The 20,591-nt window shown below is 39.8% G+C and overlaps 2 protein-coding genes across 4 annotated transcripts in view; one reads left to right on the top strand and one right to left on the bottom strand.

Annotated features, from left to right (window-relative positions):
- Nucleotides 1–4,026: 4,026 nt before the first annotated feature.
- On the bottom strand, nucleotides 4,027–6,488 carry bloc1s2 (biogenesis of lysosomal organelles complex-1, subunit 2). The gene is made up of 5 exons (XM_042416490.1): nucleotides 6,248–6,488; nucleotides 5,905–6,021; nucleotides 5,593–5,712; nucleotides 5,345–5,449; nucleotides 4,027–4,786 (listed from the first exon to the last, which is right to left on the bottom strand). The coding sequence occupies exons 1-5, from the start codon at nucleotides 6,411–6,413 to the stop codon at nucleotides 4,755–4,757; spliced, it is 540 nt and encodes a 179-aa protein (XP_042272424.1). The 5' UTR covers nucleotides 6,414–6,488; the 3' UTR covers nucleotides 4,027–4,754.
- Nucleotides 6,489–8,461: 1,973 nt separating this feature from the next.
- The window catches only part of usp24 (ubiquitin specific peptidase 24), a 35,146-nt gene continuing 23,016 nt past the window's right edge, over nucleotides 8,462–20,591 (top strand). The window contains exons 1-16 of one of the 3 annotated variants that reach the window (XM_042416480.1): nucleotides 8,462–8,975; nucleotides 12,391–12,559; nucleotides 12,827–12,894; nucleotides 13,000–13,143; nucleotides 13,674–13,799; nucleotides 14,145–14,180; nucleotides 14,291–14,356; nucleotides 15,500–15,565; nucleotides 15,876–15,950; nucleotides 16,742–16,900; nucleotides 17,036–17,150; nucleotides 17,337–17,440; nucleotides 17,683–17,790; nucleotides 17,908–18,003; nucleotides 18,130–18,291; nucleotides 20,041–20,133. In XM_042416480.1, coding sequence (XP_042272414.1) covers nucleotides 8,697–8,975; nucleotides 12,391–12,559; nucleotides 12,827–12,894; nucleotides 13,000–13,143; nucleotides 13,674–13,799; nucleotides 14,145–14,180; nucleotides 14,291–14,356; nucleotides 15,500–15,565; nucleotides 15,876–15,950; nucleotides 16,742–16,900; nucleotides 17,036–17,150; nucleotides 17,337–17,440; nucleotides 17,683–17,790; nucleotides 17,908–18,003; nucleotides 18,130–18,291; nucleotides 20,041–20,133 — 1,866 coding nt within the window. In that variant the 5' untranslated portion in view covers nucleotides 8,462–8,696. The remainder of the gene's footprint in view (nucleotides 8,976–12,390; nucleotides 12,560–12,826; nucleotides 12,895–12,999; nucleotides 13,144–13,673; nucleotides 13,800–14,144; nucleotides 14,181–14,290; nucleotides 14,357–15,499; nucleotides 15,566–15,875; nucleotides 15,951–16,741; nucleotides 16,901–17,035; nucleotides 17,151–17,336; nucleotides 17,441–17,682; nucleotides 17,791–17,907; nucleotides 18,004–18,129; nucleotides 18,292–20,040; nucleotides 20,134–20,591) is intronic. The other 2 variants (XM_042416481.1, XM_042416482.1) reach the window with 2 other exon arrangements.

The following is a 20,591-nucleotide window of genomic DNA, read 5'->3' as shown; positions in this document are numbered from 1 at the left end:
AAATTTTAGCAACAACAACACCAAGGCAAATTCCTTGCATGTGCAAACCTACTTGGCAGTAAACCTGATTCTGATTTCTGGGAACCTCCTGAGGTCTGTCAGACCAAATCAAATTTAAGCAGTATCATTTCAAAAGATCTGAATTGGAATAATTCCTTTGTTGAGTTAGGCCTATTTGGTCCATTTTGCGGAATCTGAATGTAAGTTGATTATATCTATAAGTTGAAACCACATTGTATGTAATTGATATAACCTGGCATTACATGTGACATATGTTAAGACATCTCTAGTGCATTGTCTTTTTTCTGTGTAGAATAGTGCATGCTGGTAAAGATGATGATGAGGTTTGCAAGATCATTTTTAGAACATTTTTGCACAATACTCCCTGCTGTTTGTGGTTTATTTCAATCGTGGGAATCAACATTTATATTGTGGATCGAGATCAGAAAAGAGAAAGGGAGTGAAAAGAGAGATGTCTTTTCTGAGGAACAGAGGGAAAGCTTATCTTTCCTTGTTATTACAGTAATGAGCTAAAATTCCTTGTTGGTCACTGAGTGCAGCTGAAAGATCCTCATTCAGAACTTATATTGGGCCAAACATTACTGAGGATGGAGAAACAGTACAAGAAGAAGTGATAAACCTGGTGGTAGCTAATGGCTCTCTAAGACTGGCATATGCTGATCTTCTCTACTTAACTATCATATAAACAGCAATTAACATGGGTGCATGAGAACAGATTCCTTGTTGAATGTAACATTTTCCAGTGGACTTCACTGAAAGGTAATTTTCTGAATCTCACTCACCACTATGTTTCGTTCACTACCAACTACTGCACAGATACAGTGTTTATACAAACACATACACAAGCAAATAATCCCAATAAGTGGATCACATTTTCAGTTATCAGAACCATGAAATCATTACACATTTACTCACTTATTCCTACCATATGCATGTTTGCTGCATGATGCTTCAGAGTTAAGTCTCCACACACGTACAGTACACAGTGGCACATGGGAACACTTTTCTTATTAGGTCTCAGCTGATAAATATATGGTAAAGAAGATTTATTTTAAATGCAGTTGCACTGACAATCATTCTTACATAGGTTAAATCATGGCTACACCAACCAAAGTGGCTACGTCATTTTTGACGTATATTTCTTTTGTCTCAGTGTTTCCTTTTCTGTAATGTGGGCAACACCTTAGAATAACAGCCCGTTATTTTCAATTATATGGATTCTTTGAGATAAAGAGTGGAGGGAATGTAAATACCGGTTATTCATGTAATGTTTCCTTCATTTTAATTCCCAATTCAGTTAATCAGTTGAGTTAAATCTGCACCCTAGACCAATTCCTGCATCTGTGGTTTCTACTCATTCACTCTGTCAGAAAGATCATTAACATGTCTCTTGAAACTGGATGTTTTCCAGAGTCCTTCAAAATTGCAGCTATAAAACCCCTGTTGAGAAAACCAAACCTAGATACTGATGTCTTAAATAACTACAGGCCTATATCAAATTTCCCATTTTTAACTAAGATACTGGAAATGGTTGTTTTTGACCAAAGTACCAATTTCCTGAACAAAAATAATACTTTAGAAAAGTTTCAGTCAGGGTTCAGGGCAGCACTGAGACAGCCCTCACCAAAGCTATCAGTGATGTCAGGATTAGCATTGATACCACCAAGGTCTCCATTCTGGCTCTATTTCATATAAGTGCTGACTTTGATACCATCACAATATTCTTATTGAACGCCTTGAGAACTGCATTGACCACTCTAGGAGTATTTTAGATTGGTTCCGATCTTAAATATCAGCTAGAAAACTTTTGTCACTATGGGAGATCATGTATCAGGGAAATATGAGTTACCTTTTGGTGTTGCTCAGGGAAGCTGTTTCGGTCCTTTGCTTTTTTTTTATTGTACATGCTTCCTTTGGGTGATATTATAAGAGAGTATAAGCTTAATTTCCGCAGCTATGCTGATGAAACACAGCTGTACATTTCATTGATCATGACCAAACCCTTTTCCATTTAACAACTGGTTTGGATGCAGAAAACAAGTGGATACAGACCAACTTTCTTAAATTAAATGGTGACAAAACTGACATTTTATTAGTTGGTCCACAAACAAAAAGAGAGCTATTTCTAGCCAAACTTGGCAGTTTGGCCCCACAGGTTAAATCAAAAGTCACAAGCGGGGGGATCATCCAAGACTCAGACTTAAATTTTAAATCCCACATAAGGAAGGTGACCAAAGCAACTTTCTTTCATTTAAGAAATATTGCAAAGGTACAGTCCTCCTATCCAAACAAGATGCTGAAAAACATGTCCATGCGTTTATTTCAAGTAGATTAGACTACTGTAATACTCTTTTCACCAGTCGTCAGAAATAGGGTCTTGATGGTTTGGGACTCACCTACATTACTAATTGTTTGTCATTTTATAATCCTTTATGGCCTCTTAGATCCTCTGCTGCTGGTTTTTTAAATACAAACTATCACACAAATAAGAAAATCGGCAGCTCAGCGTTTTTTAACAATGCAACAAAACGGGAAAACCCGACCTAAGAGATACAAGCTCTGTGAGCATTTTTAAATGCCAATTGTAAAACTTATTTATTCAACATTGCTTTTAACTAACTGTCCCTCTTCCTTGGTTTTATTCTTGTCTTTTACATATTTCATTGTAAATGCCTTGCTTTGTTTTATTTATTATTCTATCTTTGACATATTCTATTGTTCTTAGCATATCTGTTCTTGCTATTCGCTGCTTCTTTTGTTTGTTATTCATTTGATTGCTTGGTTTTATTGAGCAGTATTTGCACTTGTTTCAATTTGTCTGTTTTTATTGATCTTCTTGTTCCTTCACTTTATTGTAAAACAAATTGAGTTGCACCCCCTGTATGAAAGGTGCTATATAAATAAAGTTTATCATTATTATTATTATTATTATCATTATTATAATAATAATAATGATAATAATAATAATAATGATGATGATGATAACAATAATAATAATAATAATAATAATAATAATAATAATAATAATAATAATAATAATAATAATAATAATAATAATAATAATAATAAACCCATCTGAAAACCACTAATACACATTTAGTCTAGAATATAATAAGTTTCCACATCCAAACTATATTGCTACAGTATGGTCCAGTTCTGCAGTACTTCCCAAATACTGAATAATGTAAGAAAGGTTTACAAAATAAGTATGTTACCCTCTCCTCCATGCTTGACTGCCTCCTGGAACTCATATTTAGCTTTCAGAAAACAACTCAAAATCATTTAATAGACTTGATTTGAGAGCCTTTGGGAGGGGAGCTGAATTTATGCCCCAGGGCCTTGGAAAAAGGCAGTGAAAGGGAGAGATGGAAGGATCACAGTGCAACAGTAAATAATGTTACAGTATGAATAATGAGCTCCCTCTGTGCCGGGGCCTCAACTGGACTAATGACAGAGACCTGTTTTAGATTAGCTCTTACACAAACATACACACTCATACATACGTGTGCATGACCCAACACACACTCTCAGGAGGGAACAGTGGAAGAGTTCCTATCAGTTTAGATAATCTGTTGCCCCGTAGCATAAAGAGCTCTGGGACAGTTTATACAGGGGAAACAAAGGAGGCCGAAGGCATCACACACATCTTTAGTCACCCATTCACCCTTTCCTCTAAATTGTCAAGCATGTGTCATCTGATTCCCTCTGTTGGTCTTCTTCTTCCCAGAGTTTTTCTTCTTCTGAGAAGAAAGCTGAAACTTAAACCTCCTTTAGCAGTGGGTCAGTTTTTCCAAAGCTATAAAATATTTGATATATCACACTATGCATCAACTCATTCTGTCTTTATCATGGTGCAAGTCTGCCATCTGCTGTTCGTAGGTCAGCTTACCACAATAGTTTCTGTTCATTTTAATGAAAAGTCATCTATTGATATGAACATCATGGTTTATTTATAAAGCCTCAAGTTTTGAGTGTCAATATATTCAAATAGACATAATACACTCATTCATTCATATCAAACATTTATTACATATTAAACTGCAAACGCATTATCCAGACATAGTGTGATTTTCAGATGCCCTCTACACATTGGCTTTTATAGTGGCGAACTCTCTATAAGTTAACCAGTTTATGCTGCTGTTCACACTAAGTTGGACAAATAAATGTGTAACAACAAAGAATCCCTACATACATGTCAGTCTATTATTAGTGGATACCAGTCAAGAGGTTGGTTGTCTTACATGATCAGAGTAAGAGGGCTGGGATGTTATTAAAAACACAGCTTTAAACATGCTTCCTTATGTAAATTATCTACATACTGTATGACAGGTGTTGTTATACACTCCATTTGAACCAGTTCCTGCTGATCTGCTCTTTCTTTTTAGTAGATTAATAAACAGATTCTACAATACAATTAGGATAAAAGTGTCCCTGTAAAAGAATGTGGACATACATCCTACACTCTCATACAGCTTGGCTGCATGGCCGATGCCAAAATCAGTGATACTGGAGTTAAATGTAAGCCAAGCACTGCAGTACTAATTCATGTGCCTTCAGCTGCTTCCTCCTCGGTTGATTCTAGGTGTCAAAGTGGCATCGGCTGTTTATTATTTCAGTCTCAGTTCATTTCCTGCTCACTGTGCCTGCCTCCAATGGCAAGGAGAGAAGAAGGCAAGGCAGGGTGAAAGAAGTTGAGAAGGCGACGTAACTCTCAGTCTGCCTCTTGCTCTCTCTCACCGCTTCTCCAGTTTCTTGAATCTGGCTTCTATAAAGGTAACAAAAGACAGGTTCTTGATCACTCTACAGCTAAAGGCTCCACCAAGAGAAACAAGTCAACCCTCCTTCCTAAAGTCAAAACGCAACATGATCAGGTAATGTTTGGCTCTCTTGTAGGCTCTCATGTAGAAATAGTTGGGTGAAAAATAGTCTGTGGTGTGATAGCGCCATCTGCTGGTGGAATTAATAATGCTTTGCAATATGAGCTGATAGATGTGGCTGTACTATTATTGGTCTGTGCCACACATAGCAGAAAAAATAGCCAGCACACAGAGAAAGTGACCATTAAGTTCCTGCTGTCATGCAGGGTCTGTGCTCTCAATGACACAGAAACAATGATGACATTCATCATAACATAGTAAACTATGTAAACTAAGGAAGTATACACCGTTATTGATTACAACTCAATAAGGATGTATGTATTCACTTATAATATTGAGAGCTGTAATTAAATTAATTTCAATAGATTCAGTCTCACTCATTATATTCTTGGGTTACACATATTATGCACGCACACTTCTACCTCTCTTTACAATAAATGTCTTACCCAGTTTCTTGGAGTATGCGTCCAGTTTGTAAGCAGCTTGTTCAAGTGTAGACACTTGCTCCTCAATCTGATTTATTTGGTCTAAGTAGGGCTGGAGGCTTGCATCTAAAGTAAACATATATACACCATTTAGATGTTCATGATATACTGTAGCAGTAGAAATAATTTCTGAACAAGAAATACAAAGAAATATCATGATGCTACTTTTGTTACTGAGTTTTTGTGCAGATACAGCATATCTCACGCACACTTGTTGTTGAGATCCTGCAGGTTACGGCTGATGTTAATGCTGATGTCCTTCATTTCCATGTATTTTAGACTAGTAAGCTTGTTCATGTTCTCCAACAGCCGGTAATCTTCACAAGTTCCTGAAAAGGTAGGGAGATAGGGAGAATATGCATGAGAGAAGAAGGGAAACAGAGGGAGAGAGAGGTAAGTATGAGGATGATAAATGATAGGAGTGCATCAGTACATCAGTGCTCTGGTTAAAAAAGTAGTTGTTCTTGTATGCAGGGACAAGGAAAGAAAACAAGGGAAGAGCACAACGTGTTTTAGAATACCTGTGAGTTCTCCTTGCAGGAACAGAGCCATCTTTTCAAACATATCAGTGCACAACTCGTTGATATCTGGCTCTGCAGGCTCCACAGCCTCCTCTGCTGTCTCCACACCTCCATCACCTCAAAACAAGCATTCAGAAAAAGATTATTACAACACAGAACGCTTATTGTCAATCCAGCTCAAAGACTCAATGTAACCACAATAAAAAACGAAGAAATTTTCAAGGAAAGAAGCAATTATCAATGATGATATATAGTGTAACCGAAACCTATAAGCAGTGTAACCTAGTTATTATATTCTATTAGCATTAGCAAGCTACGGAAGCTGTGAGGAAACATGGCCTACTATTAGTGCTGGGCTTTTTGGGAGCGGACACCAGGCTCTCCGCTGCATCCTCTGGTCCTTCTGCGTGACTGCCGGAGCTTCCAGCCGGGTTCAGAGCCGCTGGCTGGACCGCGGGTGCCTTGGAAATGCTGTCCATTGCTGCGGCTTCGTCACCCGTTGCAGCCATTTTGTTCCTGTTTTCACTTTTCCTTGTCACATGAGCTGCATGTTCACGTGACGTCCGCCAATGCCGCCACCACAACCACCACCCCTACTCGCGCGCATTGCCACGCCCTTGTGAGTTCAGTAGTTAATTCAATCAAACTAATTTATACATTTTGATGAACGGTAATGAAATTAACGATTAAAGGCCCAATCTGTAGTTTTCAATAAATATATTGGAAGTACACGCACATACGAAATTATTTTGAGCAATGACTCAGCATTTGTGGGTTTCTCCATTGATTGTGCATTACAGCATTTAGGACACAACATAAAACAAAAACAGTCCTTAAGCACACCTGTCCAATAAATAGAGCATTAGCTTAAATAGAGGCATCAGAGGAGCCTAGAGAGGGCCACTAATGATAAGCCTATATAGACTTTTTTACTTTTTAATCATAATAAATGTATAAATTGATCAATTAAAAAGACTTAATAACCGATGAATGCAGTTTGCATTTAAATTATGCATTTTAGAACTCATGGTAAAATAATTAACGAAAACATACAAGTTTGCCACTTAATCATTTGATGTCCCTATCTTTAAATGATGATTTAATAACTTAATTTTAAAATTGAATTGCAAAATTAATTTTCAGAGGCTTTGACATTTGCTGTATTCACAACTGTTTATCATATTCCATCTCACACTTAATTTGTTTCACACTTTCATTTTGTGATTTCTTTAATATAAAGGCAATTCTCTGTAATTTAAAGATGTGTAAGCAATGTGCCGCCTAAAAAAACAAATGAAAACCAGGACACAGCAATTGTAGGAACTCTGATTGGCCAGATTCCTTCCAACATATAGCAGCTAGTTGATTGAATTTCATTCTGCTGCTGCTACTCTTGAATAACACTGTAATAAAGGAGCTGATTACAGTGAGAGTTTATAACATTTTTCATGCTTTGTCCTGATGGTACAACATGCATGAGTGATTCCAGGTTGGGTAACAACTGGTGCCTTTTAGTGACAATCCACCACAAGAAAAGTTGTTGACATGTCATTTGTGAGTGATGATAGCTCACAACCTGGTATTTCATCATTATTTTAAAAACACAAGCCTGCATAACTATTTTATATGAGGTCACCCTTGTTCCCATGTTAAACCAGCTTTGTTATTATAACAATAACACAATATTTACAGTAATCCTTATGTAAAAACTTTTTTTACAATTCAATTCCTCTGTATATCATCATTTTGAAATAGATACCATAACTCATTGCAATATTAGCACTATTACTCTATTCACAGTGTATTAATGACAAGTGCGTTTCTGGGCAGGTACAAAATAAGCTCTGCTGAATATACACCTCTTAAGTTTCTCTATCAACCCTTTGGAAACATGTTATTTTCATCAAATATTTTGGCTTGAAAGAGTGACTGTCATTCATGCAACACTTTTGAGTGCATTTCTCAGATGCATTTTATAAAATAGACTAAAGATCATTAGGAAACTACTTTCCATTGGGGAACAGGGGGAGAAAAAAATGATAAAATCATCTTTTTTGGCCAGTAAAGAATCATCTTTACTGGCCAGATATGTTTACACATACAAGTAATTTGACTCTGATTTAGTGGCTCTCAGTGTACTTACACAGAATAACAACACCACAATCCTCATAAATATACACAAGGAATGACAATATACAGGTGAAACGTGGCTGTGAACTGTAAACAGGACACAAATATTGCAAAGAAGTGAAGAGAGCACAGAGTGCCGAGATAAATATTAAATGGTAAAACATGACGTTACTCTATATACATATAGTAGGTGGTTATGTACAGTATATACAGCCTGTTCAAGTATACAGTGGTGATTGAAATGTATTGTACATTTTGTATTTTAGACTAAAATAAATATATATTATCTGTGGGTATAGTGGGTATTGTAGTGTTTTATAGCCATGATCTGATAATGTCGATTAAGTATTTGATTTGTTCTTTTATTTCTATTTATTTATTTTTTTGGAATTGGCTGATACTAAAGATGATATCTTTATTAAACGAAAATTTACCTTACAAATCACTACTTTTCTTTATCGCTGTGCGCGCTCCCGCGAGAAGCGTGCAGTTCATGCAGACAGAAGTCGCCATAACACCTGTGTCGGCGCTGTTGTGGGGGAAGCCAGATCGTGACAGGCTAGCAGCAAGCAGCGAGCTGTAAACATGGCGGCGTGCACAGCTACAGGGCTGTGCCGAACACCCCGTTACTATTAGTGTGAGAGACCGAGACACCCCCAAACATGGAGACCGAAGAGGAGCAGCACATAACAACGCTCCTCTGCATGGGTTTCCCAGACCCCGACGTGATACGGAAAGCACTCCGGCTGGCAAAGAATGACATCAACGAGGCAGTCGCGCTGCTGACCAACGAAAGCCCCGGACTCGGGTATGGATACGAGCCGATGGAGAGCGGGCCTGCCCCGGGCTCGGGCACCAGTGGAGAGGGGGAGAACAGCGGGCGGACTGGCACAGGAGGATTTGACCCTCCGCCTGCATACCACGATGTAGTGGATAGCGAGGTAAGGAGCAAGTGAAGGGGGAAAAGCAAGAGTCAACTGAAGCAGTGATTTAAACACGGTTTATTGCTACGAGTGGGCTCGCCCATTTAACTAGCTAACAGTTACAGTTAGCAGCCTCGATGCTAAATGCACCGAGCCCAACGTGAGCTGTCAGAGCAGGAGGTGAAGGGACCAGGCATGTCACTGGCTCATAGTGAGTGGAGAATTATCTGCAAACATGAAGCATAGCTACCTAAATAATGGTCATAAATAGCAACTCTAAACTTACTAGCGCACCTAGCTAGTAGCAGGCTAGCTAACGTCAGTTGAGTTGAAGGCGCCAGTGACTGGACCATGAGCAGCAGCAGCAGCAGCAGCAGCAGCAGCACAGAGGCATCACCCTGGAGGACAGCAGCCGCACATTTACTCTACGAGCAGACAGGTCGCGGGTCATCAGCTCTCCCAGGTGGCCTGCGAGCAAGTTAGCTGGATCTATCGAGTCTGTCTTTGCATGTGTTAGCTAACGTTAGCTAGCAGGTTGGCTGACAGCTCCTGCCGTGATTGAAGCCCACTAGAATCGGACTTTAAAGAAGCGATTTCGCAATTAATTAGGCGTACGTGGCCATTTTGATTATTCTTCTGTCCACATGCTCAGCTGTCAAAATGCCAGCTATTTGTATTTGAGTGATCGTCAGTGCTGTGTGTAAGGGCCGTCGTTTTTGACGCTTCTAGGCGATTTATTGGTTCATTGACAGCCATCAGATAGTTGACAGCAATGTACCTGCAGCTGCTTCCACTTTGTCCTAGTGTGCTGTTTATGTTTTAACACTAAACTGCATTGGCTGCTCATAAATACCTGTCTTCATAAGACGAGGTAGGGTTGCTTTGACTGACACCTTGAAGAACTTGAGGCTGTTTGCTCTCAGCAATTTGATCTCAAACTTGTTGCTTTCTTAGATCTCCAAACGTCTTGTAGGTGCTTCAAAAGAGAGCCACGGTTTCTTTGAAAGTCACAAATCATTTCAGTTGTAAGATTCTTTGTTCACATTTCAACTTTTTGTTGTATCCCCTTGATGGAAATGCTGTGTGAGTTTCTGTAATTATAGGTCAGTAGGATACTACAAATAAACTATTCATTTCCTGTACACCTTCTCTCTCTTATCATCTCTTTCACACTTTGAGGCTGTCATAGTAGGTGTAAAATAAACAACAGTTGTCATTTACCGTATGCGTATACTATAAATAAGCCTATTTATGTAAATATGCTAATAATGGTGTTGTTACAAACTAACTCAGCACAAAGTGACTCACTTTAGTCTAGGAGCTGCCAAAATTATTTTTGCCAATGTCCACATGCCAAAGGATTCAAATTGGAACATATTTTCTCATCTAAATCAACTTGTTCAATCAGTTTATGCATGTTTGAGCCATTAGTGTAATGACTTTGTTTTCTCTTATATATTTTCAAAACATTTACAGAAATTTTATCCGTCTTGACATGATGAAAATGGGAAGTGACACTCTCACATGTATAAGCAAAACTTCTGAAAAATGCAGTTTATAGAGGAAACTACAAGGATCAAAGTGCTTCATTTCCTTTATTTTCTTCCTCTGTCTGCTTTATTTGTGCTTAAGAGGTATGTCATAGGTCTTTGGCCCCATGTTGTCCTCCTAAATATAGCCCTGCAGTCTCCCTGACACACACAAACACATTGCAGATTTTGCAGGGGGTCCCAGGAGGGTTGTAGGGTGCATGGTAACAGAGTGGCGCTGAGTTACCTCATCGTCCTGCGCAACCACACACATGCACGCTGTGCCATGGAGACCTGAACCTTTCCCCCAAAGGCTTTAGGTCTTGAAACGCTGTAAGATTTGCAGCTTATCTGCATGCATTTGTTCTGATGTTTGATGATGAGGTTTTGTATATTGTATACAAAGAGAGAAAGTTTCCTGTTTTCTCTGTGCTGCCCTTCCTTTTCAAATCAAGGAACTCTCCTTTGAGACTCAGGTTAAATTGTGAGTTTTGATTTGGTAATTCTTCCAGCAGTCAAATTTCTCCTCTAGGTTACTCTGTGAACCTTGTGCTTTTCTAAGACCGGTGTTAGGTTAGTCTCTCTCTTTCTTTCCTTCCTCTCATCCATCTATCTGTCATTTCTAATTTTCTTCGAAAGGGAAGGGATGAAATATGATGCCTCGCTGTTGCATTCCCCTCCCCTTCCCTCCCTCCTCTTCTCCACTTCTTAATGTCCGTTCCATCACTTTGCATTGGATATATATCAGTATGTAGCGCAGTACAACATGCTCTGAACATACTGACCATTATGTATGCTAATATGTGGAGATGGATTAAAAATGGAATGATTTGACCTAACTAAATTTTGCTGTATTAATATTTATACTGCACAGTGCCCACAGGCAAAATGGGCAAATGAGTTGTAATAGTTTTGGTCATTTATAATGTAGTGAGAACTGAATCCCAGGGCTCAGTCATAGTTTAACATACTTACTCATACAAGACAGAAGGTCAAGCCTCCATAGAGTACTCTGCTTTGTTAAATAGCACAATTACAGTGCAAACATAGATCAGTAGTTGATTTGAAAGAATGACGTGCTTTAGTGTTGCAGATGTGTGCTGTAACGTTCCACTGGGCAGCATTATTTCAGAGGAGGGAGTTCTGCAGTTTAATCATGAATATTCAGATGAATTCATGAATATGTGAACAACTCTATGATGTAAATAATTCAGTAATCCTTTGTCTGCTGTTGCTTTCACCACACGGACTTGTAGACTTTACTACCAGTGACTGTTTTGATTTTTCATAACAGTAGTACGCTGAGCCTGATCTTAGCATTTTGAACCATAAAAGCAGAAGGTTTAAAAGTTGACTGTGAGTATACACTCACAGTCTGAATTTTACTTTTCCTTTCATAACCAGTTTAGCAGAAAAAAATGTCAACATCGGTAGCACCATGCTTTCATTTTCAGATGTTTAAGCTAACAAGACAGTGTCATGTCATGTGGCAAGGTGTTCATTACACGTGACTTTAGGCCTCACACTCTGTCTTACATGTCACAACCCTTTTGATATTATGGCTCAATGAAATTATGGAAAACAAGCACCCTGTCTGGATTTGTTTTAAAAGCTTCTTGGTTAGAAATAGAGGGACAAGGAGACGCAGAAATGAAGGGCATATCGTAGAGGAGAGGACACACTTTCCAAATGACTGCTATCGCTCTTTTCCCAGAGGGAGGAAAAGAATCAAGCGTCATCCTGTCTGACTTTATCTTTGCCTGAGGCCATTTGTATTATCCTAGCACCGCATAGAGGACAGATGCAGTGTCATTATGAAACAATGGTCGACGCAGGGACCAGCTGGGTGAAATAAACTCACCCATCGCCTTAGTTTGTAATTTTGTCATGTTTGTGCATTACAGAGGAGCAATGATGAGAATGGGAACTGCTCTGGGGGCAGCATGGAATTTCCCACCACCAACCTGTACGAGCTGGAGAGCCGAGTCTTTACCGATCACTGGTCTATACCTTACAAGAGAGAGGAGTCCCTGGGCAAATGTCTCATCGCATCCACCTGCCTCGCCCGGCATGGTAAGTCCGTCTGTCTGTGTGTGAGAAAACTGATGAATGAAAACTGTTGTTTTTGAAGGTCTGCGTTAAACTTAATGATCTCCATCTGTCTTATTGTGTGGGTGGTACGTTTTGTTTTGACTGTAGGGTGTTTTTCACATGTTGTTATTTTGGACACTTGTATTACACGGCTCAATCTGTGTCTTCTTTGTCACAGCCATTTTTTTTTTACCAAGTTTAGATGTGGAATAAATATGTGAATCCAACACTTCCTTCCCCCTCTGTCAGGTCTCGCTGATGCTGATGAGAACTGCAAGCGGTTTATGGATCGGTGCATGCCGGAGGCCTTTAAAAAGGTGTGCAATAAAGACTCTGAACTCTAATTGACTGTGTAGTGCTTGATTAATTAACATACCTTTTCACTAATTTTCCCCCATGTCTGTCTTGTTCTCTGTCCTCAGTTGCTGACCAGCAGTGCAGTACACAAATGGGGCACAGAGATTCACGAAGGAATCTACAACATGCTCATGTTGCTGGTGGAACTGGTTGCAGAGAGGGTCAAGCAGGACCCTGTACCTGTCAACCTGATGGGGGTCCTGACCATGGTGTGCTTTCACTCACTCTCTGTCTCTCTTAATGTTTGTCTTTTAATATGTTTCTGTTGTCTTTTTGTGTTTTTTCTTTATATTGTTTAACTTGAAGTAACTAAATGACCCTTGAAAACAATAGAACATCTGGGAAACAAGTAACTAACAAATCTCCAAATTATCTTAAGCCAAATTTCAATTTTAATGAATCAGTTATTGATCATTGAGTAATGAAGAAACATGCATTCTCATTGCATCTAACATCATCATCAGTGACAATTAAGCTCCTCAGTTGTCGTGCTGTGAATCAGCAAATTGCTTTGTTTCCAATCAAAGACTGATCCTTTAAATTTTAATCTGCCGCTCCAAGTACATCCCTGTGGTGTGAGGAGTCAATGCCAATCTGTCAATCATTCAAAATATTGGTTCATCTCTACCAAGAAATGCCTATTTCATCGGTACCCTGGAAATCAGACATTTGACAATACATGAGTGAAATGGATCTGGAGTTTATGTATTATCCTCTATGTCTCTACTTATGTATGCAGGCCTTCAACCCTGATAATGAGTACCATTTTAAGAACCGGATGAAAGCCTGTCAGAGGAACTGGGCTGAAGTTTTTGGAGATGAGGCCAACATGTTTGCTGTCTCTCCGAGCAACACCTATCAGAAAGTAAGAGATGTCTCATTTATCTGGTCTCATCCTGTACTTTACCCCTGTGACGTGTTATTAGAATAAATGTGCCAATTTATCCAGATGCATTTGCAAGTATGTAAAGCTATGCTAGTATTTATATTCCCACTTCCTTATTAGCCTTTGTTTACAGTCCATAGTCGTGTTCAAGGGAAGACAAATTAGTTCTTCACCCCCACTGTTGTGTAACTGAGCCACAGGGGCTCAGCGGAACATGTGGGACTGACACACAACAGCTGTCAGAAAACGTGTGTGTGTGTCCAATGATAATTTTGCAGTGTCATTGCTGAATAAACCCATTAAACACATAATTGTCTGTTTCAGGAGCCTCATGGTTGGCTGGTTGATTTGGTGAATCGAGTGAGTAATGAGCAATCACCCAGATATTCTCTCTTTACATATATGCCACAAATACCTTCTGTTATATCTGTTTTTCCTCATTTCTCCTCTCCTCTTCTTTTTTTGTGAAGTTTGGAGAGTTGGAAGGATTCACTGCCATCCAGACTAAGCTCAACACCGACGAAATTGAAATTGCTGTAAGACTATCCTCTCCTACATTTGTCTTCCCTGCCTTCCTTACATATGTCCAGATGTATCTTAAGAGTGATGAAATAGTTACTACCCTGGTGATGAATGGAGAGACGGACTAGACAGACTTTGAGACAGCCTATACAGGCAAAAGGTCATCATGTTTACCCTTACTGCTCTCAGCTGCAGAGTGCTGAATGTCCCTCTCTTTCCCCTCAGTAATACTCACTTACATACAAACACACCCTCTCATCCTCCCGCTGTGTGATGCTTGAAATGCTCTGTTGTGTTACGTGTTCTGAGGCATCCTTGTACTGATGCTTCCTTCTGGGAACCTGGCCGGAACCACAGCAGCGCATAGCCATTGATTCAGTGTGTGTGTATGAACGCACACTCACTTTAATCATTAGCATATTAATGGGTCAGAGACCGGTTGCGGACCACTGTTGCATTCTTCAGTGGCAGTGGGAGTTCAGTAGAGTTTGTAAGCTGTCACATACCTAACATACTCCAAGTACAGGAGAGTGAGGGATGGTGAAAGTGAAAGGAGAAAAAAATAATGGGAGGAGTGCTCCCTCCTCTCTGGGCTCCCAAGGGTGAGTCATTCATTTTTCTCTGTTGAGCAGGAAGTCAAGTGCGGGAGGGGGGGGGGGGGTCGTCCCAGAGTGAATAGAAGAGGAAGGTGGAGGAGACAGGAGCTGCACGAGCCCAGAAGCAGAGATTGAAGAAAGTCCGAAAAAAAGATAGGAACACAGGAACCATTCATTAAGCTCCTGTGATTTAGTACTGAATGACAAATGACAGCTGGGCTCCGCTATTGGAAGCTCACTCACACATCTGTTTACACTCCCTCCATCTCACTCACATGCAACAGTGAACAGTATCAGTTTAAATGCTGTTTGACCTCTGGCCTAGACACTTTATTTTAAGTGGAGTGTTAGAGTAGTGTTGTTGTATGTCTTCCTTCATAAGCCATCAAAAATGACACCCATAAATACATCCCATTAACACTTTTACAAAAATAAAAAGAGATGGAATGAATAATTCTGATGATACTTATACCACAACTGGTACTGATAAGCTGATTTCCTTCCTCCTTGGTTTTTGTCATGCCTGATTTGTTCTGTCTCTCTCCATCTGCTCATCTGCAGTGTGTATCAGCTCTCGTCCAGCCTCTTGGAGTTTGCGCTGAATACCTAAACTCCAGTCTCGTCCAGGTGAGCTATCTTATCTACTCACATGTAAAGACACACACTTAAAGGTTGTATACTGATCCATATCTGGTTATTTGTGTCCTTTGTTTCAATTAATTGGACCGCTACTCTATATGTGTCTACTTTCTGTCTTCTTTTTTCCTATCTAAGCTGTATTGAAATGAGAAGTTGTGTGTGTTTACATGACCTTTGTGCTCCATTCTGATTTCTATTCTATATTCTATTTTTATTTGCTGTATCCTCTTACTGTGTGCTGCTGCAGTGGCCCTTTTCCCCCACAGGGATCAACAAAGTCTCATATTGTTTTTTCCAGCCCATGCTCGATCCAGTCATCCACAAGATGATCACATATGTACAGAACCTGGAGGAAAAGGACCTTAAAGACAAGGTAGCGTTTTGTTGTCACCTTCTTATGATTTTTGCTCTTAAATTTGTAGAAGAGAGACGCAGTGACAAAAAGCACTCGAATTACCCCACAAAGGTCTGTTTCAATTTCCTGGGAGTGGTATGTTCATCTTCAGTGTGCATTCCAACAAACACAATTGCCATTGTTCATGAGTGGGAAGCAGTTGAGGGATCTTATCCTTGTTGCCGAACTAGTGACTCTTACTGGATGGTGCACAGTACTGCACAGTGGGGGAGCGGGATTTTGGGGGGGACTGTGGGGTCTTTTGGCTGTGCTCCATTTGGCTGCGCAGCTCCCTCGCTTATGCTGCTACAGAACAACCATAGCAAGCAAACACATTTAAAAGCAGTGCAGACGGCAAATGAGGCAGCGGGTATGATGTTGAATCTCTATCAGCTGGTAATCAAACAGCGACAGATGGCAGAGATGCTGTGCCAAACTTTAAAAGTAATCTTTTCACATCTTTTAAGTGTTGGAAGAGATGGTACAATCCTTTTTTTTCTATTTGTATTCCATCACTGCAAGCTATGTAGAATATGTTTTTATTAGTCTGTATTGTTTGTGATGTGATTCAAGTGGTGTAGTTATCATACCCAACTGGGTCAAAGTTTTGCTGTGCCAGTCAGGGGAATTGGCCAGTGAAATTTAGGAGTAAAAGGGGAAAAAATGTAAAGAAAACATTATCCAAAGTTTTAAGAAAACATGTACAATGATTGTGACTTAATGAATATGTTATAACTTGGTCACCTTCCTCGTTTGTCCTTTAACTCTAGCGCCTGGTGAGCATCCCTGACTTGCTGTCGGCCATCAAGCTGTTGTGTATGAGGTTCCAGAGGGAGTTGGTAAATGTGGTAGATGACCTGCGGCTGGACACACTGCTGCGTATGCTCAAAACCCCCCATTTCTCTACCAAGATGAACTCCCTCAAAGAGGTCAGCTCTTGCGGACACCTGAACTGTCCAGTCATATATAAAAATAATAAATGACATGTTTAGTTTTTTCATCTTGGTGTTTTAATCAGTTTTTGATGATCTTCTCACCTTGTGTTTGTGTATATTGTCTTGCAGGTGACAAAGTTAATAGAGGAGAGCACGGTGGCTAAGACAGTGAAAAACGCCATTGACACGGATAAACTGCTAGACTGGCTTGTAGAGAACTCAGTCCTGTCAATAGCACTGGAGGGTAAGAACATACATCACGTCCTGGGACAGCACAAACTGACTTGTATCACAAAACATCTCAACAAATAATTAAACATTGTAGCCACTTAATTTGAAACAAGAAAGGAATCATCCAGATTGCTTGTGAGGGTGTTTGGCCCCAGGTTGGCGGTACTCACTGTGGTCATTAAATGTTTCTTTGTTGCAGGTAACATTGACCAGGCTCAGTACTGTGAGAGAATTAAGGGAATCATTGAGCTGCTGGGGAGTAAACTGTCGCTGGACGAACTCTCCAAGATCTGGAAAATCCAGGTCAGCACGACTGCACGCATCAATAGTATTACTGTTATGTTATTATTACATCTTCATTAAGCACGTTCAACAGGTTTGTCTATTTTAATTGTTAATCTGTAAACTGAGCAGTTAACTTATTTTATGTACATAGGAGCATCAATGATACTGTATTTATCATCATTTGTGTGTGTGACAAATGTTAAAATAGACAAATGTCCTGTCCTTTGATGGATCTATTGATTCCTGTGTCTGCATTTCAGGCAGGCCAGTCATCAACTGTGATTGAAAACATTCACACAATCATCGCTGCTGCTGCTGTGAAGTTCAGCTTTGATCAACTCACCCACCTCTTCGTGCTCATACAGAAGGTCCGTGGGGCCACATCTCTGGGACTGGGGTTATGGGGAATAAATTGATTTTAAATCAAAGTGACCTGTAAGTGTGTGTGTGTAGTTTTGGTAATAATGTGTTTGCATGTTGTTTAGAGCTGGGAGGTTGAGAGTGACCGTGTGAGGCAGAAGCTGCTCAGTCTGATCGGGAGGATCGGCAGAGAGGCGCGGTCTGAAACTACAACAGGCAAGGTACGCTGGTATATCTGTCAATGCTAATGACATTCAGAAGTAATTAGGAAAAGAAATAAGGAATTGACAATATGTTAGGTTTCATTATAAAAGTGTAGCATCGTGTGCGTGTGTGTGTCTGTTCAGGTGCTGGAGGTGCTGTGGGAGCTGGCACACCTCCCCACCCTGCCCACCAGTCTGGTTCAGCAGGCGTTGGAGGAGCACCTGGGGATCCTGAGCGATGCCTACGCAGTCAAGGAGGCTGTGAAACGGAGTTACATCATTAAATGTATTGAAGACATTAAGAAGGTGAGTCCGAGATGCTACAGACACTCAACATTGTCTTTGTAGATGTGTAGGCTAGTGTTAGTTGTGGTGTAGAGTTTCAGTGGGTGACGGCTCTATAAGTAGGCACTAGGTGTGTAACGGTTCTGAAACCGAGACTGAAACCGCAACAAAGATGTCCACGGTCTCAAGACACGATTCTGTCTTCCATGTCGTGGTCTCCCCCCAACCTGCTGCCACCGCTGCAGGCGCAGCCTGTTGAGCTCTCATAACTCTCTCATATACTTATCAAGCAGAGGGAATTAGAAATAAAGGCCTCTCTCTAATATAAGCCTGCTTCCAATAAAGGCTTTGTGACCTCTGCAGCTGAGGTTAATAAAGGAAATGATTTTGTTTACTTAGTTAATTTGTGTTAGTTAATTTATAAAGTTAATGTACCTTCATAGTGTTCTTTAGTGTTTTTGATATTCCAAATTGTAGTTGATTTAATAAAACCCAGAATTTTTTTCCCCTTGTTTTTCTTCTCCTCCCATTCCCCTAAAAAAGAAGTATGACCTGAGCTGTGGCTCAAAAATCGAGGTCTGAACTGAACTGTGGATTTGGAGAATCGTTACACCCCTAGTAGATAGGTTTATTTTTTATTTTCTATGTACATATAACAAAACAGTGATTGTTTATTGTGCAGCTGAAAACTGCAGCACAAGTTTAAAGTAAATACTGCACAGGGCCCCTGCGTTCATCTTCCTGTTGTGACAGTTTTGTTCTAAAGTTAGCACGTCCTTGTTAGTGCTGCATGTTACCCTTTGACTTAAGTTTGCTTTCATCTCTTGCATCATATTGTACCCCAGTCTAGCATCAGTGGAGCAGCAGTGGTTTATGAAGATGGGGTCATTCTCTGGCTCCATTTTCACCAAACAAGTGCCTGTCTCTCATGAGTTCATTATATATTTGAAAGCTTTTTTGAAAGTCAAGAAAAAAGTCAATTTATCTGTCTTCCTTTACTCTTACTTTCCTCTCTTGGTTGATTTAGTCGTTCTGAATGTGTCAAACAGACAGACCACAGACACAGAGTTCATCTAATCCCTTCCTTTTTACTCTTTTCTTATTTCATCTTTCTGTTTCTTAGCTCTGCCTTAGTATTTACCTTCATCAGTGGGGCTTATTTCTCAAGATGTTGTCAAACTAATGAAATAATTCCTTCATATTCATGCATGCACAAAGAAGGATTTGTCAGATTTAAGAAAGCTCTGGACTACTACACATATTAGGCATACGCTCTGCAGTTTGTTTTATTGATCTTTTACCTGATTGTGATTTAGTCTTGATTTATTTAATGGATACTGACAATATTGCAGGGAAAGATAAATGAAAGTGTGTGGAAGGAATTAATGTGTATTTTACTTTTACATGTAGGAAAACAGGAACAACTAAAGTGTTGTAGGTGAAAATGCATTAAAGTCTGAAAGGAATTCATGTTTCATCCTGCTTTTCTAGATGTATTTGTTGTACATCACCAGTCAGTCATGCATGTAGGTGTGTCCGCTTCCTGTTAATACTCATGCTGGCTCTCTGACATGACCGACTGGTACACCTAAATAAAACAAAGCAATTGTTAATGTCTTTAATTACACCTGTGCTTTTCCTGCTTTGATATGATGTCAAAATATCCACCAGGATGAATGTCTTTTTTAAATTGATTAAGGCCACACATACTGAACAAAAATATTTCTGTCTTACAATCTGTCCCAGCTCAAATGAAATGTATGTTTCTAGACTTACACTCAGGAGGACACTAAAGGCAGCGACACTCAAAGTTCATTTCTTACTGGCACTTGGGGAAAGAGGAAAGCTAACTCTTTGTCCAAAGTAAGAGAAGAAGCCCTTATTGTTTATAATTCCTCTGACCAATCTGTGTCCAATCTCGCTGCTTCACGCCTGCCAGCCAATCGAGGAGGAGGGCTTGACCACAAAGGGGTTTCATTGGTCACAGGTTGATAATTTCACACTTGATTGTAACATGAGGTAGTTCAACCAGGTGTATGTTAATCTTCCGCTTGCCTTACTAAGAGGGTTTTGGCTCTGACTAATGATTACACGGTGGTGTTGATCTTGTCCTGGGTGAGAGCTGGATGAATTAAATAAGTGATTTAGCTGCTGGATGAGTGGTCAGCTTTGGTGGAAGTGCTAGCATGTTTACTCATGCAAAGAGGAATGTAATCAGAGCCATGGATATCCAGAGTTTTGTAAAGAAAGTTATGTTTAATATTTGACTTTAAAGAAACAGTTTCAAGAGGGCAAATTTGAACTTTTTGACAGTCCTAAAA

This window comes from Thunnus maccoyii, chromosome 7 (genome assembly GCF_910596095.1).
Source record: "Thunnus maccoyii chromosome 7, fThuMac1.1, whole genome shotgun sequence".
Taxonomy (NCBI): Eukaryota; Metazoa; Chordata; class Actinopteri; order Scombriformes; family Scombridae; genus Thunnus; species Thunnus maccoyii.
This window is presented reverse-complemented; position numbering and strand designations above follow the sequence as displayed.